Source organism: Protobothrops mucrosquamatus, unplaced genomic scaffold (genome assembly GCF_001527695.2).
Source record: "Protobothrops mucrosquamatus isolate PMUCROS unplaced genomic scaffold, P.Mucros_1.0 scaffold1061, whole genome shotgun sequence".
Taxonomy (NCBI): domain Eukaryota; kingdom Metazoa; phylum Chordata; class Lepidosauria; order Squamata; family Viperidae; genus Protobothrops; species Protobothrops mucrosquamatus.
Window position 1 is genome coordinate 9,809 of NW_015387291.1, and position 25,986 is coordinate 35,794.

The following is a 25,986-nucleotide window of genomic DNA, read 5'->3' on the forward strand; positions in this document are numbered from 1 at the left end:
GTTCAATATTTATGTAAAGCCGCTGGGCGAGATCATTCGTGGCTTTGGGGTGGATTTCCATCAGTACGCTGATGACACTCAGCTGTACATTTCCACCCCAGGCCACCCCAACGATGCCCTTGACGTGATGGCCCGTTGCCTGGAGGCCGTACGGGTCTGGATGGGGAGGAACAGACTCAGGCTCAACCCTTCCAAGACCTAGTGGCTGTGGTTGCCGGCGCCTCGGCATAGTCAGCTGACTCCATCGCTGACTATAGGGGGCGAAATTTTGGCCCCCTCAGAGAGGGCGCGCAACTTGGGAGTCCTCCTGGATCCACGGCTGACATTGGATGACCATTTGTCGGCCGTGACCAGGGGGCCGTTTTATCAGGTTCGCCTGATTCACCAGTTGCGACCTTTTCTGGACCGGGACGCCTTGCGCACAGTCACTCATGCTCTCGTCACCTCCCGCCTGGACTATTGTAACGCTCTCTACATGGGGCTCCCTTTGCGGAGCACCCGGAGGCTTCAACTGGTCCAGAATGTGGCCGCGCAGGCGGTGTTGGGAGGGACTCGTCGCTCCCATGTAACACCGCTGCTGCGCGAGCTGCACTGGTTGCCAGTGGCCTTCCGGGTGCGCTTTAAGGTGTTAGTTACCACCTTTAAAGTGCTCCATGGCATCGGACCTGGGTATCTCCGAGACCGCCTTCTGCCACAGATTCCCTCCCATAGACCGGTACGCTCCCACAGAGTGGGCCTCCTCAGGGTGCCGTCGGCCAAGCAATGTCGGCTGGCGACCCCCAGGGGGAGGGCCTTCTCTGTGGGTGCCCCCACCCTCTGGAACAAACTACCCCCCGAGATCCGGACGATTCCGGATCTCCTTACTTTCCGCCGTGCCCTCAAGACATGGCTTTTCCAGCAAGCGGGCCTGGCCTAGGGAGGATTTTAAATCGGGTTTATTTTAAGAACAATTTTTAAGTAGCACAACCTCAAATATTTGGTTTTAATTGGTTTTATTTGGAGGGGCTGTAAATGCGTTTATGTTTTTAATATGTTGTGAGCCGCCCTGAGTCCCGTTGGGAGAAGGGCGGGATATAAATCAAATAAAATAAATAAATAAATAAATAAAATAAAATGGACAGTTCCCCTTGCTAATCTCTGTCGTCGTAGTGAAAGGGTAGAACGACAGACCCCTTGATTACTTATTTCTAAAGAGATAGTTAGTCTTATCTCGATCTTCCCTGGAACCTCCAGTAAATCAGTAGTTCGTCCTCTAGTATATGGTAAAGTCTGTTCACCGACAGGTCAGAGAAGAAATTTTGAAGGTCACTACAAGCATCTACAACTTCTGAAGGCAAGCTGTTCCGCTGATTAATTGTCCTCACTGTTAGGAAGTTTCTCCTTAATTCCAGATTGCTTTTCTCCTTGACTAGTTTCCAGCCACTGTTTCTTGTCTTGCCTTCTGGAGCTTTGGAAAATAAGTTGACCCCTCTTCTTTGTGGTGGCCCTTCAAATACTGGAATACTGCTATCATGTCACCCTAGTCCATTTTTTCTCTAGATTGGCCATACCAAATTCCTGCAACTATTCTTCATATATTTTTGTCTCCAGGCCCTTAATCATCTTAGTTGCTCTTCTTTGCACTTTTGCCAAAGTCTCAACATCTTTTTTGTAATGTGGTGACCAAAACTGGATACAGTATTCCAAGTGTGGTCTTACTAAGGCTTTATAAAGCGGTATTAATATTTCATTTGATTTTGGTTCTATACCTCTGTTTATACAACCAAGGACTGTATTAGATTTTTTGGCTGCTGCTGCACACTGCAGACTCACATTTAAGTGATCATCTAGGACTCCAAGGTCCCTCTCACAGTTACTATTTTAGAGCCAGGTTTCGCCTAATCTGTACTTGTACTTTTGGTTTTTCCTGCCTAAGTGTAAAACCTTGCTTTTATCCACATTAAATTTCATGTTGTTGGATAGGACCTATTGTTCTTTTCTTTTACCATTACAGCATAGAAGAAATGTTCCTCTAAGCAGAATCAGATGACTAAGAGAGTTAGAAGTCTGTTTCTTCCATGGCCAGCTGAGATGTTGCAGAGAAGGCTGGCAAGCACGTTGGGACAGTGGTTCTTTCTCTCCAGAGCACCATCCATTTAGCCACATTGCCTGGGAAGGGTAAGCAAGAAATAGAAGTTGGAAGATCAGTTCTTTTTCATTTGCATTTTTGTCTTCAAAAAGAGAAAAGGAGATGGAGTCATTGGCTCCAGTCTTCTCTCTAGGCAAATAATGCTTGTCATTTTCTCTGCTCATCTGCCCCTTCATTTCCAGCAGGGCATCCATATGTTTACAGACACTTATCTCAGAAACTGTAAGACTCCACCTTATTTAATTTTTAAATATTGTTTTGAATTAGAAAACAAAAGGAAAGGAACAAAAATGGGAGACCAGCAGGCTGCAAATTAAAGCACCAGCCTGTGACATAATCTGTATTCCAAGGATACTTCTAGGTCCCAAATACATGCCAATTTCCAGAGAATTCTTGGAAAATGAAGTGGCACAAGACTTTGTTTGGAAGAGATCCCACTTGTCTACAAAAAAGACAAAAGAAAATTGAACTGGTAAACAGCAATCTGGGAAACTAAAGATGATAAGGATCCCTTTGCCTTCTACTAGAGTTGTGCACAATTGTGATCCAGTCCACCATAGAGACACCACTGTTCTTGTCTTTAAGGAGATATTGACAGGTACTGCCAGTTTGGGCTTGTGGTTAAGAGATTGGGTTAGAATCTGGGAGACCATAGAACAGATTTTTGTTATTTGGGTAAGGTTACAATCCACCAAAACCATTATAAAACCAAATAAAATAATTAATATATTTGTCAGAAAAGATACTGTAAAACTTGTTTGAATTTATTTTTCCACCTTTATTATTTGATAACTCAAGGCAGCTAACATACTTAATACCCCTTTCTCCTCCTATTTTCCCCAAAACAACCCTGTCAGGTGAGTTGCACTGAAAGAGAGTGATTGACTCAAAGTCACCCAGCCAGCTTTCATGTCTAAGGTGGGAGACTCCTGGTTTCTAGCCTGATGCTTTAACCACTTCACCAAACTGGCATATTAATAGTAAATAGTACAATTATAATAACAAACTAGTAAACTTCATAATAATGAAGAAGACACACTAGACATTCCTTAAAACATAATGAGTGTGAAGTCTCAGAAGTAAAAGAGGACCATTTCAAAGAATGAGTATCACAGTGGTTCTCAACCTGTGGGTTGGGACCCCATTTGGGGTCGATCGACCATTTCATGGGGGTCGCCAAGCAAGGCTGTCCGCCATTTTTTTTGTCCGCCATTTTTTTTGTCCGCCATTTTTTCCCCTTTTCCGGCAGGTGCCTTACCTCCCTTGGGCTGGGCCAGCTGGTGGTCGGCCTGCTCCGTCTCTGCCACTTGCCAGCTACGCCTCGGCCGGCACAGGGGGTGGAACCACGCATGCGTGGCGCTCCCGGGCAGGGAAAGTCCTCAACTTACGACTGGTTGGGTAGTCCTCGACTTACAACCGGTTTAGTCCTCGACTTATGACCTGTTTAGTCCTCGACTTACGACCGGTTGGGGTCGCGGCATTAAAAAGGTTGAGAACCACTGGAGTATCACAACAGAGAAGACCCTCAACTCTCCCTAAATTTATTTTATATGTGTATCACTGTGAAGATCCATCTCTGCAGATCTGAATGTTCTGGGGATATGCTCTTGGACAAACTAAACATGAATGCTGTTTAAACATTATTACGGTACTAGACCTTTCAAATTCACCTGCTAAGCTCCAGGTAGCCCGTACAGTTGTAGACGAACCGTGCCAAGTGCTCTTTAAAAGGGCATAAGATTTGCAGCCATGTTGAGCATTACCAGCAACTTCCCAGTTGTCTTCAAAGCAAATCTCCAAAGGACACATGGCAGTTGTCAAAACTGGAGCTTGGAGGACCGTAGCTAAGTTATCTCTGTGAAAGAAAGAACTTGACCACTGTTTGCAGCTACCTATAATAACAAAATGTCTATTGTGATGCCACAATGCAATTTCATACCTTTTATACTTGTTGCAGGCAAATACCTAAGGGGCAGCTTGCATTACAACGTTACAATGGCCTTTCTCCCACGCCGGGTGTGACAAGATGGCACCCCCAATGGTGTGGTTGAATCTTGAGGGCTGCATTCACCCAGCATGAACCCGATCCCAATAAACCACTTGAACGATAGGGCAGGCTTGAGTTGGGATGGGGGAAAGAACGTGAGCACGATGGCTTTTTTGCGCCTAAGCCTAACAATCCTCCCAGCCAAGGCGCTAAAACGATGGCGCAAGATAAAGGAGGCTGTTGCTTTTTCTAGATCGCGCACATTTTCATTCCCCGAGAAAAAAAGGCCCCCTTCTTGTATGTTTCATCCCCCCCCCGTGGCACCACAGGGGAGAAGAGCCTGCTGTTGATTCTCGGCTGGCCTGACCCTCCCCAGGAGGCGATCCAGGAGCGGCGTCTCCAAGCCCCCGTTGCGCCCCAGGCGCGCGTTCAGCTTTTGGCGGAGTTTTAGGTAGACGGAAGATGCGCTGGGAAATGCCAGGGGAGGCGGTGGGGCGGCAGCTGCGCTCCCCGGACTGGCACTTTTCCAGCCAAGAGGATTTGGCATATTAAGTCGACTCCGCACGTGCCTGCGCCATCCACCCGTGGGCGTGGCGCAGCGTGGCGCGTAAAACTCTCTCTAGCAAAGCGAGGGCTGGAGACGAGCACAGCGGCTGGGCTTTCAGAGGCCGGCAGAAGGAGGAGGGGCTGCCACGGCTGCTACTAACCGGCTGAGCTAGGCGAGCGAGCGAGCGAACGAACGAACGAGCGGTTTCCTTGGCAGGCACCAAGTATGGCTTCGTCGCAAGGCAAGACTGAGTTGAAATTCGCCGACTGGATGGCAAGTTTGCCCCAAAGCATCCAAAACGTGCCGCTGGCAAATCTGGCCATCCCAGGTAGGAACCGAGGTCGTTGGGGAGGGGGGGCGTTGTTTTTTTTTGTTGGATGTTTGCTTGGTTTCATTGGTGGGAAGCTACGAGACGGCTGAGTCTGAATCGCGCCTGGAATAAATAGCTCCTTTGCCTTCTCGGAAAGGTGACATTGGGCGCTCTCTCCATGCAGCGCCTGCTATCTGATGGGGATTGATAACCGAATGTGATGGCGGACTGGGGATCATGACATACTGCCCCGTTTCATAATGACAGTCTATCTGTAGGGATACAACCCCCGGTCTTCGTTTTCCGCTTAAAATAGATGATAGATCATCTAAAATAGAGATCTAAATAGAAGTCACATCGCTATCCGTGGTGCTGAAATATTCTCCGATCTCCCAGATCCAGCTGGGAGATCGGAGAACAAGAGAAGAAAGTTACGGCTCGTGAAACCATACATTTATAGCTGTCTTTTCCGGACTTTTAGGACTGCATAGATCGATATCTCCATAACACCCTGGAAGGGTCCCACGAAGTGATGTGTGTGGTGCGATCACTTTGGTTTGTCCACACATTGCATGATTTTTTTTTTTGATTCATTACACTTGCCTACTATTCTGTGAGGGTAGCAAGTGTAACTCAGATTAGATATCCAAAACCTCACCGTTTTGGGGTTTTTGTTTTTGTTTGCCCTGAACCGGACACATAAGTATGCACACACTCCATGCTACCCCATCCTTCTGTTTACCACACTGGGGAAGTTCAATATTTGAACTAGCAGACAGTTAATGCTATGCCCCTGTCATGTGAAGTTAAGATGAAAATTCTGTTATGAATTTGGTGGGTTCACATATTTTCTTGATGCTGCAGTGATTGAGTAATGGATGTGCATGTTAAAAAGGTAGATGTATATGTATTTACCATATAGAGGGGACAAGCAGTTCAATTTGATAGATACTAGGTTCTAACATACAACTGGTTGGCAAAAGCTTTTGAGATTGCTACTTCTGACATAGCATAAGACATGAAAAATCTGCTAGTACAATATTCAACATAGATGGCCAGGCACCGCTGTCATTTCAAAATTACCTACCTTCACAATGCCTGTCAGAGATAACCGTGGTGGGACAGGGAGCTTTGAATAGCAAAATCCTATTTCTCCTTTGAAGGTCTTGAGGGAAGTTTTATCTAATTTTTGTCTTACCTGGAAGGATTATTGTGGAGATAAATTATTATAAATTTTACATGTTCATGGAGGATTGTTGCCATAATTGGGCTGTGAATATTTTTCTTCACAAAAAAGTCAGCTTCCAAAAATAGTTAATTTTCTTAACACACACAGACATGGGGTTATTCAACTGAATAATTGAGACTTTGTTGTTGTTTTTGAGTTTGTTTCATTGTTATTGCTCATCAACATCATCTACAATTTCCTGGTTTATATCACCTTGAGCTTTTTTTGTGAATATCTAGATACTGTATACAGCTCTGGATCCCGACCATTTCAGCTTTATAGCTGCATAAATAATAAATCAGTGTGGTATACCTTTTAAGCTGCCTTTATGAAAATCTCTACACGCTAAGTGCATTTTAGATCCAAATGCACAGCACACAACACTTGTAATAATACAGGAGGATGAAAAAGGTATTTAAAGAATGCATGTGTGTGAGGGGGGCTTAAGTAAGTTTCAGATTTGTCTTCTATATGATCTGGAAAAAGGATGTGTTTTTAAAATTTAGAAGACTTTAGGATAAAAACAATGCTTACTTATTTGGTGTAATCAATCAAACAATCAAACAATACAGAACAACTAGAATTATAAAAACAGATGATACTTCAAATATTTCCATGAATTTTACTACTTGTATTTAGTAAAGAAGACAAAACAGAGATAAAAATTAGATGGCTTCTGGGGGAAGGATATATTCTAATATGTTCTCTTAATAATTACCTGATTTGAAAGGAATTTGTTTGCAAAAAAGCATTTTGACAGAAAGAGGGAGGGTGACAGAGAAACCTTTTGTATTCTGTAGTACAAAGGAATTCTCTGTTAATTGCTAATTGAAATCTAATATATGCTAATTGAAATCTAGTGCATGCAAATAGGTTAATTGCTCTGACATAGAAAGTGGATAGCTTGCTGATTGAAGATATGTTTATTTGGCTACTTAAATTTAAAAACAAAACACAATTATTCCTCTCTCTTCTATGCCCCCTCCCATCACATAAGTTTGTTTTTTTTTTAAAAAAACATCTTAAGCACTATAGTTAGATAACCTTTCTTGATTACTGAGTAATTCAGGTGCCAGGACTACAATGAGGACTAGGTTTATGTAAAGCATGAACAGCATTTAACAATAGACGATGAGGCCATCTGTGGGTGGTTGGCATTTAATCTTGCTGTTGAACACATTCCAGACATGTCATAGCTCAGTTGTAATGCACCTGCTTTGCATGCTAAATATCCCAGTTTTGTTCCTTGATGTCTCTAGGTATGGCTGGGAAAAACTGTAGCTTTCAGTAAACAAGTGATTCCCCATCAGATTGGGAGCCTATTGAGAGCCCTTTCAGAGTAGATTGAGTGAGCCCTGGACAAGAAATAGGTGGAAATAATACATGAGATTACTCTTAATTTTTAACTGAAAAATAAACCTTGAATCTGAGAAAGACTCAGATTGATGGTTCTACTGGACTTCGGGCTTCTAAGTATAAGGTGCACGTATGCTCAGGTGAAGTATCGTAACTGGAAGAGATTGGATATACTGGTGAATATTTTTATAACCCTGCTGCCTTTTGAGTGAGTTCTCTGTGCAAGACAAGATGTGTTAGCTTGAAAACCCTCCCCTCCCCCCTCCCCCCAATGCTGATTGTGCCATTGTCTGAACTGGTTGCGTGTATTTCCTTCTTTCCTTCAGCTTTCTCTGACTTCATCCTCTAAATATGTTGGATCATAGTACACTTCTTATCAGAGAGCCTCTTGAACTGTGGAAGTGATCTGAAAGTGGAGTTGAGAAAAGCAACTTTGTTCCAAAGCCACCCTTGGGATTTCATTCCTAAACACTTATTTGAATTGACCTTGGCAATATCAATAACAGCTTTTGGTTCTCTTTCATGGACGGTAACAAAAGATAATTCCCTTTTTCTTAATAACTGTGGTCAATATAAGCAGGAGAAAAAGAGCTTGATGTATCAATGCACTGTACCTGTATTTACCTGGGAGTAATGATTATGAATATGAGTGGATTACTCCTACTAAACAGTTATGGAACTATACTGAAAGTGTCTTCTTCTGCCAGACCAAGACAAACATACACAATTTTGGGTTGACTTAAATCTTAAATCTTCAGAATGTAAACATGATAACTAGACTTGACACAATGATTGCATAGTTAATTATTTAAAAGTTTATTCTATCTATGAATTTGGGAAATAATAATAACAATAATAAAGTTGGAAGGGACCTTGGAGGTCATCTAGTCCAACCCCCTGGTCAGGCAGGAAACCCTATACCATTTCAGACAGATGGCTGTCCAGTCTCTTCTTAAAGACTTCCAGTGTTGGAGCATTCACAGCTTCTGGAGGCAGGTTGTTCCACTGATTAATTGTTCTAACTGTCAGGAAGTTTCTCCTTAGTTCTAGGTTGCTTCTCTCCTTGGTTAGTTTCCACCCGTTGCTTCTTGTCCTGCCTTCAGGTGCCTTGGAAAATAGCTTGACTTCCTCTTCTTTGTGGCAGCCCCTGAGATATTGGAACACTGCTATCATGTCCCCCCTCATCCTTCTCTTCATTAAACTAGACATACCCAATTCCAGCAACCGTTCCTTATATGCTTTAGCCTCCAGTCCCCTGATCATCTTATAGTCACAACATATTTGAAGAGCACCCAGAGGGCATCTTTTAAAAAGCTGTATTATTGATGTTTATGTTTGACTATTAAAATAGATCCCATGGTTTTTCCAACTGCTTTGAAAAACTCTTACCTGCTTTTGTCAGCAAGAACAACCCTGTGAAAGTGAACTTCCATGTTTGAGGGTGGAGTAGAGTTTGGATCTCAACCGTTCTGACTCCACTATGTAACCAGTATACTGGCTTCATCTGCTTTAGTTGGATTTCATACTGTATACACAGTCCTTGACTTGTGACCAGTTGCTTAGCAACTGATCAAACTTTTGATTCAATCTCCCCAAAGGTACTTATGATCCAGTTCTGATCCAGTTCTGATGGCCACCCTCTGCAGTCACGTGATCGTATTGTGAGCACTCAACTGGCCCATACCTATGACCTTGTGCAGCATCCTGCTGCCATGGGACTGCAATTTATGACATTTTTTGCTAAAAATCAATATTTACTTCTGGTTTCTGGAAAAAATGGTCCATGGGTTTGCTTAATGACCACCGCATTCACTTAACCTTTCCACAAAGATTGTAAAATCAGGTCAGTTCCTGTGGTTTATCCTTTTTATGATCATTACAACTTATGACCATAATTACCAGTGTCGATTATAGTCATAAGTTTAGGACTACCTGTACTTAAATTGTGATGTTCATTGTGGGGGGGGAGGTTGTTTTCAATAAATATCTCTCCAACTTTCCCCTGTGTTTTTTTAATTGATCAATTAATATAATGATCACTTTTAACTTTACATTTAGAGAGAATATTCCCTAGAAGAAAGTATATCAAATGATACTGAAGTTGGCTACTTATTCCCAGTTTTGCTTTCATGAATGATCTGAAGAGAATCAATGAATGTATATATACACATAAAGTTCATATAATGCTGAGTCTAATATTAAGCATAGCTTTAGCCCCATATCATATCTTATCTTGATGATTGAGTTACTCTGTCCTTTAAGATAAATGGTAAGTCCTCTAACAAAAGTAATATTTTTGGGGGCAAGAAAATATCCGACAGTGTGCAAATCATCCTTTCCTTCTGGTTTTTTTTTTCCTGCATGTGTTGGCCCTCTAACGTCTGAAATTCCCAGTCTTTGGCCATGCTGAAAATTCTTGAAGTTAATGTCCCATAACATCTAGAAAGTGTTGAATTAGGGAAGGCAGGAATGTTCTATAATGACTGGAAAATTGCTTAGTGGTTTACTTCTTGTTGCAGACCAAGAGTACACATTTATATGGACAAAAATATGACATATTATTTGATTATTATTTTTTGTGTGTGTGCCTTTGAGTTGGTATTGATTTCTGAACACTGTTTGGACAAGTTCCTGCATGTCTGTGGATATTCTCAGTCATCCAAGTCATAGATGTCTTAAAGGTGCTTTTTCAAAAGGCAGTTGGACTGTTTTTCCCTGAGGAAGAAGAAGACGACATTTTGCTTCTCATTTTGGAGGAGAAGTGAAATGTCTTCTTGGATGATCCAGTTTCTTGGATGAGAAGCGAACACATCTTCTCCTTCTTCCTCAGGGAAAAAAAAACCAGTCCAGTTGCCTTTTGAAAAAGCACCTTGTAGACAAGTCCCTGCAGTTTCCCTGAGAAGATTTGTAGATTTTCTGCCCTTGCCTGCTTTCTAGGGCTGAGAGAGAGATGGGCTGGTCCAAGATCATTAATTGGCCTTGTGCCTAAGGCAGCACTAGAAATCACAGTCTCCTGGTTTCTAACCCAGAGTCTTAATGACTATTCCAACCTGGCACTCTCTCTCAGTTTGATGGATCTTTGTAAATCAGTGTGCAACCTGAGAAATATACCCTATTCCTCATCTGGATCACTCAGATTCTTTCTGCACAACATACTTCATGGGGTTGTTGTGAGAGTTATGCTTTGATTAATAATAATAATAATAATAATAATAATAATAATAATAATAATAATAATAATAATAATAATAATAATAATAATAAAAAACTTGGAAGGGACCTTGGAGGTCATCTAGTCCAACCCCCTGCTCAGGCAGGAAACCCTATACCATTTCGGACAAATGACTGTCCAGTCTCTTCTTAAAAACTTCCAGTGTTGGAGCATTCACCGCTTCTGGAGGCAGGTTGTTCCACTAGTTAATTGTTCTAACTGTCAGGAGGTTTCTCCTTAGTTCTAGGTTGCTTCTCTCCTTGATTAGTTTCCATCCTTTGCTTCTTGTCCTGCCTTCAGGCGCCTTAGAAAATAGCTTGACTCCCTCTTCTTTGTGGTAGCCCCTGAGATATTGGAACACTGCTATCATGTCCCCCCTCGTCCTTCTCTTCGTTAAATTAGACATACCCAATTCCAGAAACCATTCCTTATATGCTTTAGCCTCCAGTCCCCTAATCATCTTTGTTGCTCTTCTCTGTACTCTTTCTAGAGTCTCAACATCTTTTTTACATCGTGGTGACCAAAATTGGATGCAGTATTCCAAGTGTGGCCTTACCAAGACATACTTCATGTGATCTTGATTCTATCCCTCTGTTAATGCAGTCTAGCACTGTGTTGGCTTTTTTGGCAGCTGCAGCACACAGCTGTCTCATATTTAAGTGATTGTCCACTAGGACGCCGAGGTCCCTCTCACAGTTTATTTTATTTTCTTCATTTTTAAATTATATCTTCTATATTTGTATTTAAGTAGACGATAACTGCAGTTAAGTGTATCTGTGCCAGTCCATTTACAATGTATAGAAAGATCTCTGCCAGTTTAGGAACTTCCACGTGTATTACGTTAGATTTCTTATCATACCTGCTTAGCATGGCCAATACATCAGTCTCATTGCTCATTGTTACATGGGTTTAGGGGTCCATCTTGATTGGGGAGGATAGGAATTGCAGTCTTCTCATATTGTGAGGCACCTGGGAACCTCTGTGATCCATTGTGCTATCTAATCTTGCTAATTCTTTCTTGTTATACTTTCCCCCCCTTTTAATACATTTAATATAGTGATCATTCATAGAGTGTAGAGAGCAAAGAGGATGGCCTTGAGGGAGAGAGGGGAGATCTGTTGCCATAGCAATGAGGAGGAAAACATCCCTTAAGCTCAAGCAATGAAGGTATGTATAAACTCTCCTCACTCCCTAATTCACCTGAGTATGAGAGGGAAGAGGTGAAACATAATCAGGCTCGAAAGATTCTATTATTACAGTCAATCTCAATAAAAATAGCTTTAATCTTAAAATGAAATGGATTTCTTGGTCTGATCTACATCTTAGAGATGAAATCAGACCAAGACCGATCAGACTATATTTACAAAGGGCACAATTGTAGTCCAGTCATAGTGGAAACCCAACAAAATTAAGTATTTTTAGATAGTCTTCTCTGCCTTGCATATGGCTGCACATACACCATTTTTTATTTTATTTACTTGTGGTTATTAGCAGTTTAGCAGCATTTTATGCTGCTCCAGCATAATAATAACTCTGAGGTAAATCTAGCATTAATAGATTAACATGGCAATCCAGATATGCCAGACCAGTTCCCCCCAATTGTGGATAAATTCTTTTATAGCTTGTTCTTATTCATCTTCACCAAAATCAATATATTCCTGTGGCAGATGTTAAATTTGTTGTTCCATCAGGAAGTATGTTGATCTCAAGATTTATATACCAAGAATTGAATTCTAACCTTGAACATTATCTGCATCTGTTGTTACAAGAATAATGTACATAGGACAAGTTATCTTTATAGCACTGATGGATTTTTCTTGACTGATTCAATATTTAAGATGTTTCAGGGTAATAAAATACAGTTGGTTCCTGATAATTCACTGCAGTTATGAATACTGCTTGTTCTTTGGCCTTGGAATTAAAAAGAGGAGTATGGCTTTTAGCATCAGAGATTAACAGTGCACCAAAGCCTACATTTATCCAATCCACACTCTAAAGGTAGATTGTGCTTAGCAAGAAGCAATCTGGATATCTCAAAAATGTAAAATATTTATCATTAAAAATAAGATGTATTATGAGTGAGTTTTTTTCTTTATTTTGCACCATCCCCCCTTCCCTGTAATCATGAAACTTACTGCAACTACTTTATAAAATGCAACTGCTTCGCTGAATATACAAAGGGATATTTTGAGATGGTGTCTTGACTGAATAATGGGGTGGCAAAATTATAGAGGGAAATGAAGTGCTAAGGACATGGACAATGATTGTTATCCACTGATAACGTACACATAGAAACAGTTGTTGTGTGTGATGTTATTATTCCTGCACTTATAGGAAGCTGATGAATACAAATATTACATGAAAAATCCAGTTTTTGATCAAGTCCCAAGAGAAAGAGCTAAAACATTTGACAACTTGATCCAAGGGCAGCCACCTTAAGATCCTGGAAGAATGAAATTTGGTTTTTGAATACAGATAGTTCTCGAGTTACAACCATTCATTTAGGGATCATTCAAAGTTACAACGGTACTGAAACAAATTACTTATGACCATGTTTCACACTTATGACCATTGCAGCATCCCCATGGTCATATGATCAAAATTTGGACACTTGGCAACTCTTTCATATTTATGACCAATGCAGTGTCCTAGGGTCATGTGATCCACTTTGACAACCTTCTGACGAGCAAAGTCAGTAGGGAAGCCAAATTCACTTAACAACTGTGTTTCTAACTTAACAACTGCAGTGATTCACTTAACAATTGTGCCAAGAAAGGTCGTACAATGGGGCAAAACTCACCTAACAACTGTCTTGCTTAACAACAGAAAGTTTGGGCTTGCTGGTTTTGGTGTCAGATAAGTGACCATTTATTTCAAACTTCCAGATGAGAGAATTCTGACCTAAAGAATTTTTGGCATGGCTGTGTTGTCTGGGAATCAAATTTTACACATTGGCAGTAGACAATTTTTCATTAGAACTGGCTTAATTGTCTTACATAAAATTCAGGGGTGCGTTTCGGTGCCTGTATGAGTGACACATGTTGACTAAGTAGCCGAAATTGGGCTTCCCCTACAGGAGGTGATGGCACCCCATTGTAAGCAGGCATCACCCTGAAGAATGGGAGAGGTAAATATCTATAGGAGAGGTAGCTTCTGATAAAAAAACACTTCAGCTCCATCCCCAATCTTCCAAAGATAGCTTCATATATTGGGGTGTGTGTGATTTGGGGGGGGGCTTTTTTGGTATGTTGGGTGGTGGGGTTAAGAATAGAAATATGATTAGTAATCCTCCTTCTGCTCTGATGCCCACCCTTAATATAGAGATATAAACTTAATGTAAATAAATAAACAAAGCAAGACAAAAATCAACCTTGTCCCAATAACATAACTTCTCTCCTAAATGCTCAGAAGTTGCTCCAAATCTTTCCACATTGCTAAATAAGATAGACAAAACAGTAACCAAACAGAATGATATAGGATCCTCCAAAGTTAGTATTCTTTACAAGTTTGTACATTCAAAGAATATGAAGTGAAAGTAGAGGATTGTTTGCAGGATGTCCAGTTCACCATTCAGGGCAGTATAGGGGATTTAAGTATCAGACTACAATAGTGAGACCAAGATTCAAGTCTTGACCGAATCACAGAGCTCATAGAGTTGTATCAGTCCCTCTCTCTCTCAGTCCTATTTACCTCAAAGGGTTGTTTCTGTGGAGATGAAATAAAAGGTGACCCAGTCCATGAAACCCAGAGGAAAAGCAGGTTACAAATGAAATAAATAAATAATAAGAGCTGCTGCCATCTGTTTCTCTTCTTAGAATAGATGGAGGTGACTGGGAAAGAAATGCTATGCTGAACATGCTACACTCACTGGTTCTGCAGTTTAATATGGGTGGTTAAAGTTTAACATGTTTCAGAAACTTGGAATATAACAAGCTTGTCTGATTGGTATCCACAGATCGGCTTATGAATCATATCCATGCAAAGTTTGGACAAGTTTAGTTCAGAATACTAGCTGCAGTTCTATGTAATACTTGGCAATCAGCTGATCCAACAAGAGTCATTCATTACAAAGGAGATAAAGAAGTTCAGGGGTACCTATTTCTAGATAAGTGTGATTGGCGCTGTTACCATTCAAGAAAAAGATGCTTTTCAGCTGATTCTCTGCTGTCCTTAGTATCTAGTTGCAAAGACTTTTAAAAGCCTTGAGAAATATGATCCATTTTCATAATATGAAAACACTGAGCCCAGCCTGCTTCCTTAGAACATTGCCATCACATTACTACCTTGTATAGTTCGATATGTAACTCAGAATTTATATCCATACAAACAAGCTTTGAGCTTCTTGATTGAAACGTTAAGCTCACTTATTTTGGAATAAATTCATTTAACTCAATTTATAGTGGAAGTAAACCCACGCATATTTGTTTGGAATGAAATGTTACACATTTTTTTCCCAAGTCATTTTGTATATGCTTCATTCTACATCAGATATAGATTTGAATTTGGGGAGATGAAATGCTAAGAAGATGAAGAATGACTGCCAAGGAATTACACATACAATTTCCCATGTGACTTCAGGGTAAGATTTTGTAGCAGATTTGCAAAACCCATATATGAGCTTGTTTTTATTCCTGCTTTCCTTCAGGAAGCAAAAATTAATGAAATTGTTGCGTCCCCCTTGCCCTAATCAGTCATCAAATTATTCCGTGAAGTAGAATAGGAAAGAGAATATGACTAGAGTGAGCGATATGGTTGAGGGGGACAAGTAGCCCTTTAATCAAACCTGCTGTTTTCTAGAAATTATGGCTCAAAATTATATGGATGTAACTTAACACATCCAGAGCTCTCCAACTTGGGTAAGCTGGCACAGTTATTATAAATACCACATTGATTTTGAGTGTAACCTTTACAAAAAGACATTTGTGGGATTACCTTGGTTTGCCCAATAAGAAATAAAATGTGTCCATTTCTCATTGAAGACAATTGATGACCCAAACACATATTTTCTTTCTGCTTCCATTGTTTGCTAATTAATTCATTTCAATGATATCCAGTCTCTTAATTATCTGCTCCACTGGTGCACATTTCAAGGACTTAGCAAGAACAGAGCAGCTTTGTTGCTAATAGGGAGTTTTTGTAGTAACAATAATCTGGTTGGCCCTTGTTAATCATCTGCTAGAGATTTAGGTATTAAAATTAATAAACCCAACATCAGCCTGACCCCAGACCTTTGAATAATAACCTTCTTTCATCTGGAACTAATAAGATCAGTGATTATAACATCCTCACTGAAAGTTAACACAATACAAGGACCAGTTGTCCCCAAGGTCAGAGCTTAGCTTTCCATTCTACAGTCTGCAAGAAGCTGGATAAAGAAAAATGGCAAAGAGAGACAGGTGGCAGGATGTGAAATAGTCAATACAATAAAGAGGAGAGAGGCAGATAAACGAAGCAGTTGCTAGCTGTTGCCCAGAAAGAAAGAAAGGAAAAAAAAAACATTGTAGTAGGTTGAGCAACTATGAGAGCGATTTCTAGTAATTTCAGGAGGCTAATTTCTAATTAGACTAATTTCATGTAGGCAGGCCATGGCTTCTCACCTTGTACGAAGGCAGGGTCTTCAAACATGGCCCTTTTATTACTTGTGGACTTCAACTCCCAGAATTCCTCAGCCAGCATGCCTGGTTGAGGAAATCTGGGAGTTGAAGTCCACAGGGTCATAAAAGGGCCAAGTTTGAAGACCCCTGTACTAAAGTGTAACTCAATTTGTTTGTTTTGAGCTTAGCACAATGCATCAAACCAGGTATATTTTGGCACTATTGGTTTTCAAAGTTGAACAACCTGGGGTCCCATGGTCACTCTCACACAGATCACCTAGAGATAGCAAAAGCAGAGATGTTCACAAGTCAAAATGGTGGCCATGACTATGCACAAATAAAAAAGGAGTTGGGTTTGAATGGCAGAGTTGAGACTGCCATATTAACTTTTGTGAACCCCTGGGAATGTCTCTGCGCTAAAGGTCATTATCAAATTGGAATTTTTAATGCGGCCGGAAGAAAACATTTTTAAATGGACAGCTGCAGAGTCTTCTTTATATCCATTCCATTTTGAATGAATCCATCCATAAGGAGGACATCTGCTTATCCAGGAGTAAGTCGAGCATTCAGTAGGATTGTCTTGTAAATACCATATTTCTATATTTTGATTTCTTTTATTTATTGTTTCATCCTTCTATGGAATTAATTTACAATGGATTCTTTTTTTCTTCTTATAAATCACACTGGGGTGTTCTTGCTTGTTCTCTTTCTTTTTAGTTACATTTTAATTCTAGCTCTCCTTTTGACATCTTCAAATTTCTGTTGTATATTACTTCTTAGGCTGCTTATTTTGTAAGCTCATATTTGGCCAAGATGATGTTTTTTCCTGGGGAAGTTTCAAGAACATTTGCTTAGCCATTCAGAGGCCAGTGAAGCATGTGGAAATTCTATCATTTTACTGTTTAAATATTGCTTCCGATTTTAGGGCATGGAGGGAAAAGTGTTCATTTTCAGTAACTGAAGATTTCAAAACTGGTTTGCGCATAGATTTTTCTCTAGGATTCTTTTTTTTTTTTTTTAAGCTCATCTTAAACATAGATTATTCCATTGTCTTTTCTGTAGTTGCTATAGTTAAAATGAACCAATGTTGGATTAAGAAGATCTGGGCTGAAATTCCTAAGCAGATATGACGTTTGTTGCTGTGCGATGTTGGCCAAGTCAATATTGCTTGCTTTGGAAGTGATTGTAATAAATGTTTTACTTAATGAATCTTAGGTTTATGTATTCTCCCAGAGTTCTTTAGTGCAGTCATCCTACAAACCACAATTTAGCATTTAACTGGTCTTTGACATTTTGATTTTATTTGTTTGTTTGCCGCCCATCTCACCTAGAGGCAACTCTAGGCATCTTACAACAGATAATAATAATAATAATAATAATAATAATAATAATAATAATAATAATAATAATAATAATAATAATAATAATAATAATAATAATAATAATAATGATGATGATGATGATGATGATGATGATAATAATAAAGTTGGAAGGGTCATCTAGTCCAACCCCCTGCTCAGGCAGGAAACCCTATACCATTTCGGACAAATGGCTGTCCAGTCTCTTCTTAAAAACTTCCAGTGTTGGAGCATTCACCGCTTCTGGAGGCAGGTTGTTCCACTAGTTAATTGTTCTAACTGTCAGGAAGTTTCTCCTTAGTTCTAGGTTGATTCTCTCCTTTCTTAGTTTCCACCCATTGCTTCTTGTCCTGCCTTCAGGTGCCTTGGAAAATAGGTTGACACCCTCTTCTTTGTGGCAGCCCCTGAGATATTGGAACACTGCTATCATGTCCCCCCTCGTCCTTCTCTTCATTAAACTAGACATACCCAATTCCAGCAACCATTCCTTATATGCTTTAGCTTCCAGTCCCCTAATCATCTTTGTTGCTCTTCTCTGTACTCTTTCTAGAGTCTCAACATCTTTTTTACATCGCAGTGACCAAAACTGGATGCAGTATTCCAAGTGTGGACTTACCAAGGCATTGTAAAGTGGTATTAACACTTCACGTGATCTTGATTCTATCCCTCTGTTAATGCAGCCTAGCACTGTGTTGGCCTTTTTGGCCATTCTTTTTGATGGTTAGGAATATTCAAAAATAACTTTATTCTGATTATTCTCAACAGTGGCTTTTTGAAACAAAGTCAGTTTCACAAACATGGTTTGCTTTGGTAAGCTATAGCTAATGGTGTCAACACAGTTTGTATAAACTGGGGTTAGTTGAAAACTGAAAAAAGATCTTCCAAACTTTCAGCCTCCCTGGCACAGCAAAAAGGAAATGGGATGCATGCATTTTCATGGTTTTTGCTCATAATGTGAATGCACAGTTTATTATTATGGTTGAAACAAACTTTTACCTATCTCTGTCAAGCTAGGATAACCATGGTATGAATCGAGTAAAAAAAATACACCATGGGGCAATTTTCCACCTTTTCCAGATTACGTTCCAAGGAATATTATGGGTAATGGAGAATTCATCTTGTAACAGCATACATACTGTATGGTTCAGCTGGTTCTAATCTGATTGGACAATGCTGTTTTTCTGACTCTGATAAATGACATACTTAAATCTCTATTTCAATTTCCAGAAAGTCTGGAAAGGGATCTCTGTTTTTATACTTCTTTCTCAGTGTACTTTAGCGTTTCTTTCACAATTCTTTCAATGATACTTCTAAATTTTTGTTGTATGGCTGCCATTTCCCCCTTTCCCCCAGCACTTCTTTCCATCAGTCTGCAGTTCTTCTGGCTGTCCTGGGGGAAGAAATATTTCCATGATGTCTTATCATGGAATCATAATTCAACCAAGGTGAGAGAAGTCATGAAGGCTAAGGATCACTGGCGAGACAATGACATAATGAAAGGCTTTCTCACAGCTATGAGAAAGCCAAAGGACATTTCATGCAAACTGTTTTCCCTTTTGGAAAAATAAAATAAAATTTTTTGTTTGCTGTTAAATTAAACAAGAATACTTTTAAAACATTGGGCATGGCATTGGTCCTGATCACTTTATCATAAGCTTCAGAATGATAAAAGGACTATGTAACAGTATAGACTGCACTGAATAAAGGTACAGTCATGCTTGTAAGATCCTAGTTGGTCTAACTTTTGTTTGTAGGCCCAACACTTTTTCTGATACCTTCCACCCTCCACCTGTCATGCTTGGCAGGTCCCATACCTTAGTCTATCAAGCTTCATAAGAACTTTGATTTCATTACATTTCAAAATCAATCCTCAGAGACCAGTGGGCTTATACCACATGGCCTAAACATGATATAATGAGTCTTTTCTGTCACAGCACTGGCCTATACAATAGGAAGCCCCAGAAAGTGCATGATTTGCTTGTTTAACCTTAATCAACCTTTTAAAACTTGTACTTTACTGCTTTCCCAGGCTTGGGTTTAGTGGCTGGATAGACCTCTTTTGAGTTGAGGTTCTGTTTTCCTTCAGAATTGCCCGGAATTGTTTTAGAGTTGAATAGCTGAGAAATTCAACAAATAAATAAAGTGGTCTTCCTTTCCATATTTTCTAGAAAATCTGGCTCAAGGAAATACCATGCATCTTACAGTATATTCATGATATCTGATTTCCTCAGAGAAATATACTTCCCAGGTTAAAAAAAAATAAGTTGTGAACTTTTTATGTAAGGTCATGCTATTTTTTTTCTCAGCTAATACTAGAAATCCTTTCTGAAACATGCTCAGGAAATAACTGTAGTCAATATAAAGATTGAGGCAAACATTTTCTTTTCTGCTCATAATATTAGAGCCCACAGTCATGTGGTAAGAGATCTGGGATGAATAAAATATGTGCATCTTCATAGAGTAGAAAATGCACAAATTTGCATACAGCTGTCAGACCCAAAACGAAGAATGGCATGTGGCAATTCTTCCAAGCTGAACTTTTTATTGTTTCATACCTATAGACAGAATCTTGCCAGACTGAATACTCTACTCTACACATCTGCAACATACTCTGTGAATTATTAGAGAGAGGCTGTTGTCACCCTCTTTTTCTCACATGTGATCTCTGAGATATGATACTTCTGACTTCTCTGGAATGTACCCCCTCCCTTTCATTTCATCACAAAAGGTTTTGTGCAAATCCATAGAAGAAAAATGTATTTCTTGATCTCTGCTTCCTTGTTCTTTGTATATTATCTCCACTATCCTACTCTAAATGTCAACTGCTGGGAATCATATATTTTATTAGTTTAATCTGGCAGTGTACAACAATCACATAAAACAACAAACATATATACAATCATTATTAAAACACAAAATGTCATTAATAGAAGACACTATTTGTAGAACAAGGTTGAACTGTAGAATCCTTGGTGCTCTCTGAGCTTGGTTGCAAACGTTTCATTAACCCACTAGGTTGAGTAAGATTGCAAGAAAGCAATCAAGCTCAGAGAACATTAAGGACTCCTTAATAAGTCATTATTAAAAATGAAAATAATATCCAGAATTTGAAATATATGAATGTACTGCTAGATCTTTTTTTGTGGCCTTTCTAAAACATTTGGTCTCCCTCTGATGAACAAAATGTCAAATTAAATAGAGCTTGGTCTGAACTGATTTGTCTTTTCTTATATTCAGCTATAAAAGAGGAACAGTGAGGTGAAAATCTAGGTGAAAAAACACCCTTAGGTAGAACTTCTGTATACATTTTTTTGCTTTTCTCAAAATAAGCCCTGAGATTTCAGAAAAGTGAGCTGTTGTGGTACTTTGTAGCTTGAAGATGTAGCAGCAATATACTGGAATTACATGAATCAAGGCAGATGCGTGAAGTGACAAAATTGGGCACAGTAAATGAGAGTTGGCTAGACTCAGGCTAGGATTGTCCAGGGCTTTGGAAATATATGGGTGGCATTTTTCTCGGCTAGCAATTGCTTCAATTAGACCCAGAAGCTTTCTGAGAATTTCCAGTGAATGTAAGCCTTTGGAATTAATCTGGAAACTTAAAGACCACAGCCTTTTTCATTGGCCCTTATTATGACCAAGTAATATGAGATTGTTTCTCCCTTTTTTTAAAAAAAGACTTCTGGTTTACTGGCATCTGATAAAAGAATGAGGGATAGTCAAGGCCACTGAATCTCAGCAAATGTGGGCTATCAATGTTGGATGAGTTTTGATTATAATTTCTGTGTTAATATCTCTTTCCTGACCTTTCAGAAAAAAATAGATTTGTCAAGACATTTTTTCAAGTATTTCTTTTTCTTCAACACTTTTCCTTCCCCAGACAAATTGCCTTATAAGAAGGAATCAACAGGGAACAAACCATGGAAACACTCTGACAAATGATAGAATCATAAACTATCAACAATGCAATAAATCTTGTAATCAGTGAGTTGGATGGTGGTAGTATACAATTATTAGGAAATAAATCCACCGATATTACTCTTACAGCCCAATTCCAAATGGATCTTCCATCAGAGTTGCTGTTCCTATATTTCACGGAGGCAGTCAATAGTTACCTCTGGTCTGCTGTTACTTAATAAAATTTATTGCTACCATATGGGTATTTGGTACCCTGTATTGTCTTCAATCTATTGTCTCAGGATTCTGGAGGTTCAAAAATTGGGTGTTGGGTGATTCACTGAGCAAAGGAAATATTACTGTTTGCTGCATTTAGTTAATTCAGTGTGATTCTAAATAAATGCAAGTGAAAATTAAACTAAACAAAATACAGCTTTGACAACATTCTTCAAGGCAGTGCCCAGCATGCCATTCAAAGATCAACTAAATTTGGCCTCAAAATGCTCCTGCTTAGATCTTGGGTTATGTTGTCCCTGACACACTAGTGTCAAAGAAAGTGTCACACTCTCTTAAAAGCTGTTGTTTGCTTCTAGTCTTGTTCACAATATCTTTCTGTTTTCAAGCAAGCAGATCTCAACTGCAAAGGCAGCTTGATTTTAGTCATTTTAACCTTGGCAACTCAACCTTGGACTGATAATGATTCTTCTCACATTTACAATGCAGCCTGCCAACACCTCTGTTGGTCGGCTGTATAAACTTTATTTATAGTCTTTCCTCTCAATTGATAGCTGACAACTTTATTAGAGTTCCTTGATGGTGCTGTAAATCCGTATTATTTTATATGAACAAGAAGTTAATGATATGGCCATCCTTTTTCTGCTCTGCCATTTTAAAAAAATACATACGTTTATTTTATGTGTATGCATGCCTAACCTTTCCATAGAGATGTTTGAGGAGTTCAAGGCTAGATAGTTATCCATTTGATCTCATACTTCTTCAAATGTTGCAACAGATAGGGTTGCCAGGTGTCCACTATTTGAGTGGACAGTCCACTTTTTTCACATTATGTTCACTATTTTTCCCCCCACAAAATAGTGGACATTTTTTTTATTCAAAAGCTTTATGATGAAATTGTACGTAATCTAAAGCTGTACAGTCTACTTTTTTTACTACTTAACCCCCCCCCCCGCTTGTCCGCTATTTTTTGGAAGCAGACCTGGCAACCCTAGCAACAGAGTTCCAAATTCAGAGAAGCTTAAAACACAGAGATACAGGAAATACATTTAATACTGGACTACTAGAAGAATTTGAAATTATGATTTTTTTGGGGAGGGAAAACAAAAACAGTTACAAAAGCAGTTTTGTCTTGCCAGGGGAAAATAATGAAATGTCACTGTTACTGAAAGGTTTGCTGTAAAGTACAGTAAAAGATTTTTCCCATCTGAAATGGTCATTTCTTTATATTCATTTTTCCCCAATTTAATATATATTTCTGACAGGAAAATTTTCTAAATACACAAATCCTGCAATCTGGGAATGAACAATCAGAAGATGGTTTTCTTTGCTGATAGAAAGGATCTAAGATTTAAAGATTAGCGGGTCTTTTAATTCCTTATATACCACATAATTCCTTTAGAATCCTACCTTTCTCATAGAAGCAAATATGGATTTCTTAAGGTTTTCATGATATGCTTGAGATCAAGTTTTAAAAGTGCCTCCAGTGTCTTTCATTACTCTGCAGAGAAACCCAGAAACCCATAAATTATTAAGTGATAAAATGTATACACACTGATTGTTTTCATGCAGTTCACTGAAGTCAAAGGTTTGCACATGAGTTTGTACGTCTATGGAGATTCTCAGTCATCCAGGTCATGGTTGCCCCAATGACGCTTTTACAAGAGGCAATTGGACTTTCTTGTTTTTCTTTGAAGACGTTTCACTTCTCATTCAAGAAGCTTCTTCAGCTGGGACTGGATGGTGGGGAATGAAAGGATTTATATTTATATACAAATGTCTACAAGGAATATAAATCTTTCCATTCCCCACCATCCAATCAGAGCTGAAGAAGCTTCTTGAATGAGAAGCAAAATGTCTTCAAAGAAAAACAAGAACGCTCAGTTGCCTCTTGAAAAAGCACCTTTGGGACATGAGTTTGTGGATAATCACTGCTTCCCATTCATGCAAAACCCGGCATCACATTGACTTAACTTCAGGAAACTCATCCTTTAAATATTTTCAAGATCGCTACCCTGCTATACATTTTTCCAAATTGTCCATTTGGTTTTATAAGACTGTTTTATCTAACCTAACCCTCCCCCCCATTAATCTTGGGCACTTAGGAAAGAGTAAAATGTTTTCCACTCTGTCAATTTCATACTAAGATGCCCTGAATATGTGACAGTGTTGAGCCAGTTCCTCTGTAGATTAGCCGAGATGCATGACACAGGCTGCTGTTGCTAGGGAGGCTTTGAAGAGGTTGATTGGATTACAAAATCTGCTCTTAAAAATGAGATAGAGAGGAAGTGGAGCTCTTCTGCCATTGGAATAATTCATGTAATATGATTTTCTGAAACAACGTACAGCTAGAATAAGAAATGGGACATCATGATTGAGAATTACTGGGTTGCCATTAACTGCTCTTGGCATCTTGATGAAAATCAAGGGCTGATTTTTTTTTTTTTTGCCTTGGGCAGTATAAAAATCCAGTGCTCATTTCTTAAAAAATGAACAAGAGATTTGAAGCATTTAATGGGACTACACTTTAAAATGTGAATGCAACAGCGTATCCTTTAAAGGCAAGTGCAGTAAAACAAATTAATGAGTGGTACTCGCTGGAAGAAGGATTGGTAGAGGACATAAGCTAGTGTGCAAAGGGTTTCTTTATTGCCTGAAACACGGATAGTGTTTGACTTATGACCACAATTGAGCCCAAAATTTCTATTGCTAAGGAAGACAGTTGTTAAGTGAGTTTTGCCTCATTTTATGACCTTTCTTGCCACAGTTGTTAAGTGAACCTGGCTTTCCATTGACTTTGCTTGTCAGAAGGTCACAAATGGAGATCTCATGACCTCAGGGCACTGCAACCATCATAAATATGAGTCAGTTGCCAAGCATCTGAATTTTGAAAATGTGACCCTGGGGATGCTGCAGCGGTCATAAGTGTGAAAAACAGTCATGTACCTTTTTTCAGTCGCCATTGTAACTTCAAACAGTAAGTCAAGGACTACCTGTAATATTTTTCTACCAAAAGTTAAGACAATTAGTAAATTGCCCACCAATTTAGTGCATAAATAAAATGACATTAAAAATATACTTGGCTACATTACGCTTTTGACATCTCTCAATCAATATTACTGCTGAAACAGATGGGGAGAAAAGTCAGTTATGGGAAAAAATAAGGGACATGCTGAAGGGTGCTTTTAATTAAATCTTTCTTTAAATGTGTTAGATTTGAATAAAGCACTATCCTGTCCAACAGTCATAATAGGTAAACAAGAATTGATACTTTCCATATATTATCCCATAATATAAAAAGCAAGTAAAAGCGAAACACATACAGTATATCAGAATGAGCGTAGTGTCCTCTAAACCCAACCATTATAAAAACAAATTATGAGAATCAAGCTTAATTATTATAATTATTTACTATCATCATAATAATAGAGATTCTACTTTAGTATGCTTTAGTATAGACCACTAAATAATAGAATTGGTAAATTACTGTGCATTCTATTAGTCCATTATTAAGCAGAAAATATTATTCTCTGGTGCATGGCTATCCACTGTAGAGTTATTCATTTGTATCAAAGACTTTGATGCTCCCTTAGAGGTATATCAAAAGTGCATAAGGAATTTATTTTGAACACCTCATTTCCTCAAATGATTTCTCTTGTGAGAAATAAAAAAAAATCTGTTTTAAAAATAAAAATGCTCCAAACTGATATCCATATACAAGCCAAATCACAGAAGTCTTTTAGGTTTTGTTCTTATCTGAATTTGTGATGGATCTGCTAATGAATAAAAAATGCACATTATAGCAAATGGCATAAATTAGAAAAAAAGTACAACAGATTGCTTATTTAAGAGAAAAATGTTTGCCAAAATAATGAATATCAGGGATATTAGCACAAAAATATATCCTCTGAGGAAAAAAATGTTTTTGTATTTTCATTCCATGTTTAAGATAGTCAATTAAACATTTCTTCATAAAGCTAAATAAAAAGAATAAATTCAACTATGGGAGAATATAGTTCACTTGTGAAGATTCTAAAAAGAGTCCGGAGAAGAGCAACAAAGATGATTAGGGAGGCTAAAACAGGAAGAACGGTTGCAGGATTTGGGTATGTCTAGTTTAATGAAAAGAATGACTA

The 25,986-nt window shown here is 38.9% G+C and overlaps 1 protein-coding gene across 1 annotated transcript in view; it reads left to right on the forward strand.

Moving 5' to 3' along the window:
• The first annotated feature begins 4,887 nt into the window (after positions 1–4,887).
• The window catches only part of PLCXD3 (phosphatidylinositol specific phospholipase C X domain containing 3), a 73,804-nt gene continuing 52,705 nt past the window's right edge, over positions 4,888–25,986 (forward strand). The window contains exon 1 of the mRNA XM_015820093.1: positions 4,888–4,990. Coding sequence (XP_015675579.1) covers positions 4,888–4,990 — 103 coding nt within the window. The remainder of the gene's footprint in view (positions 4,991–25,986) is intronic.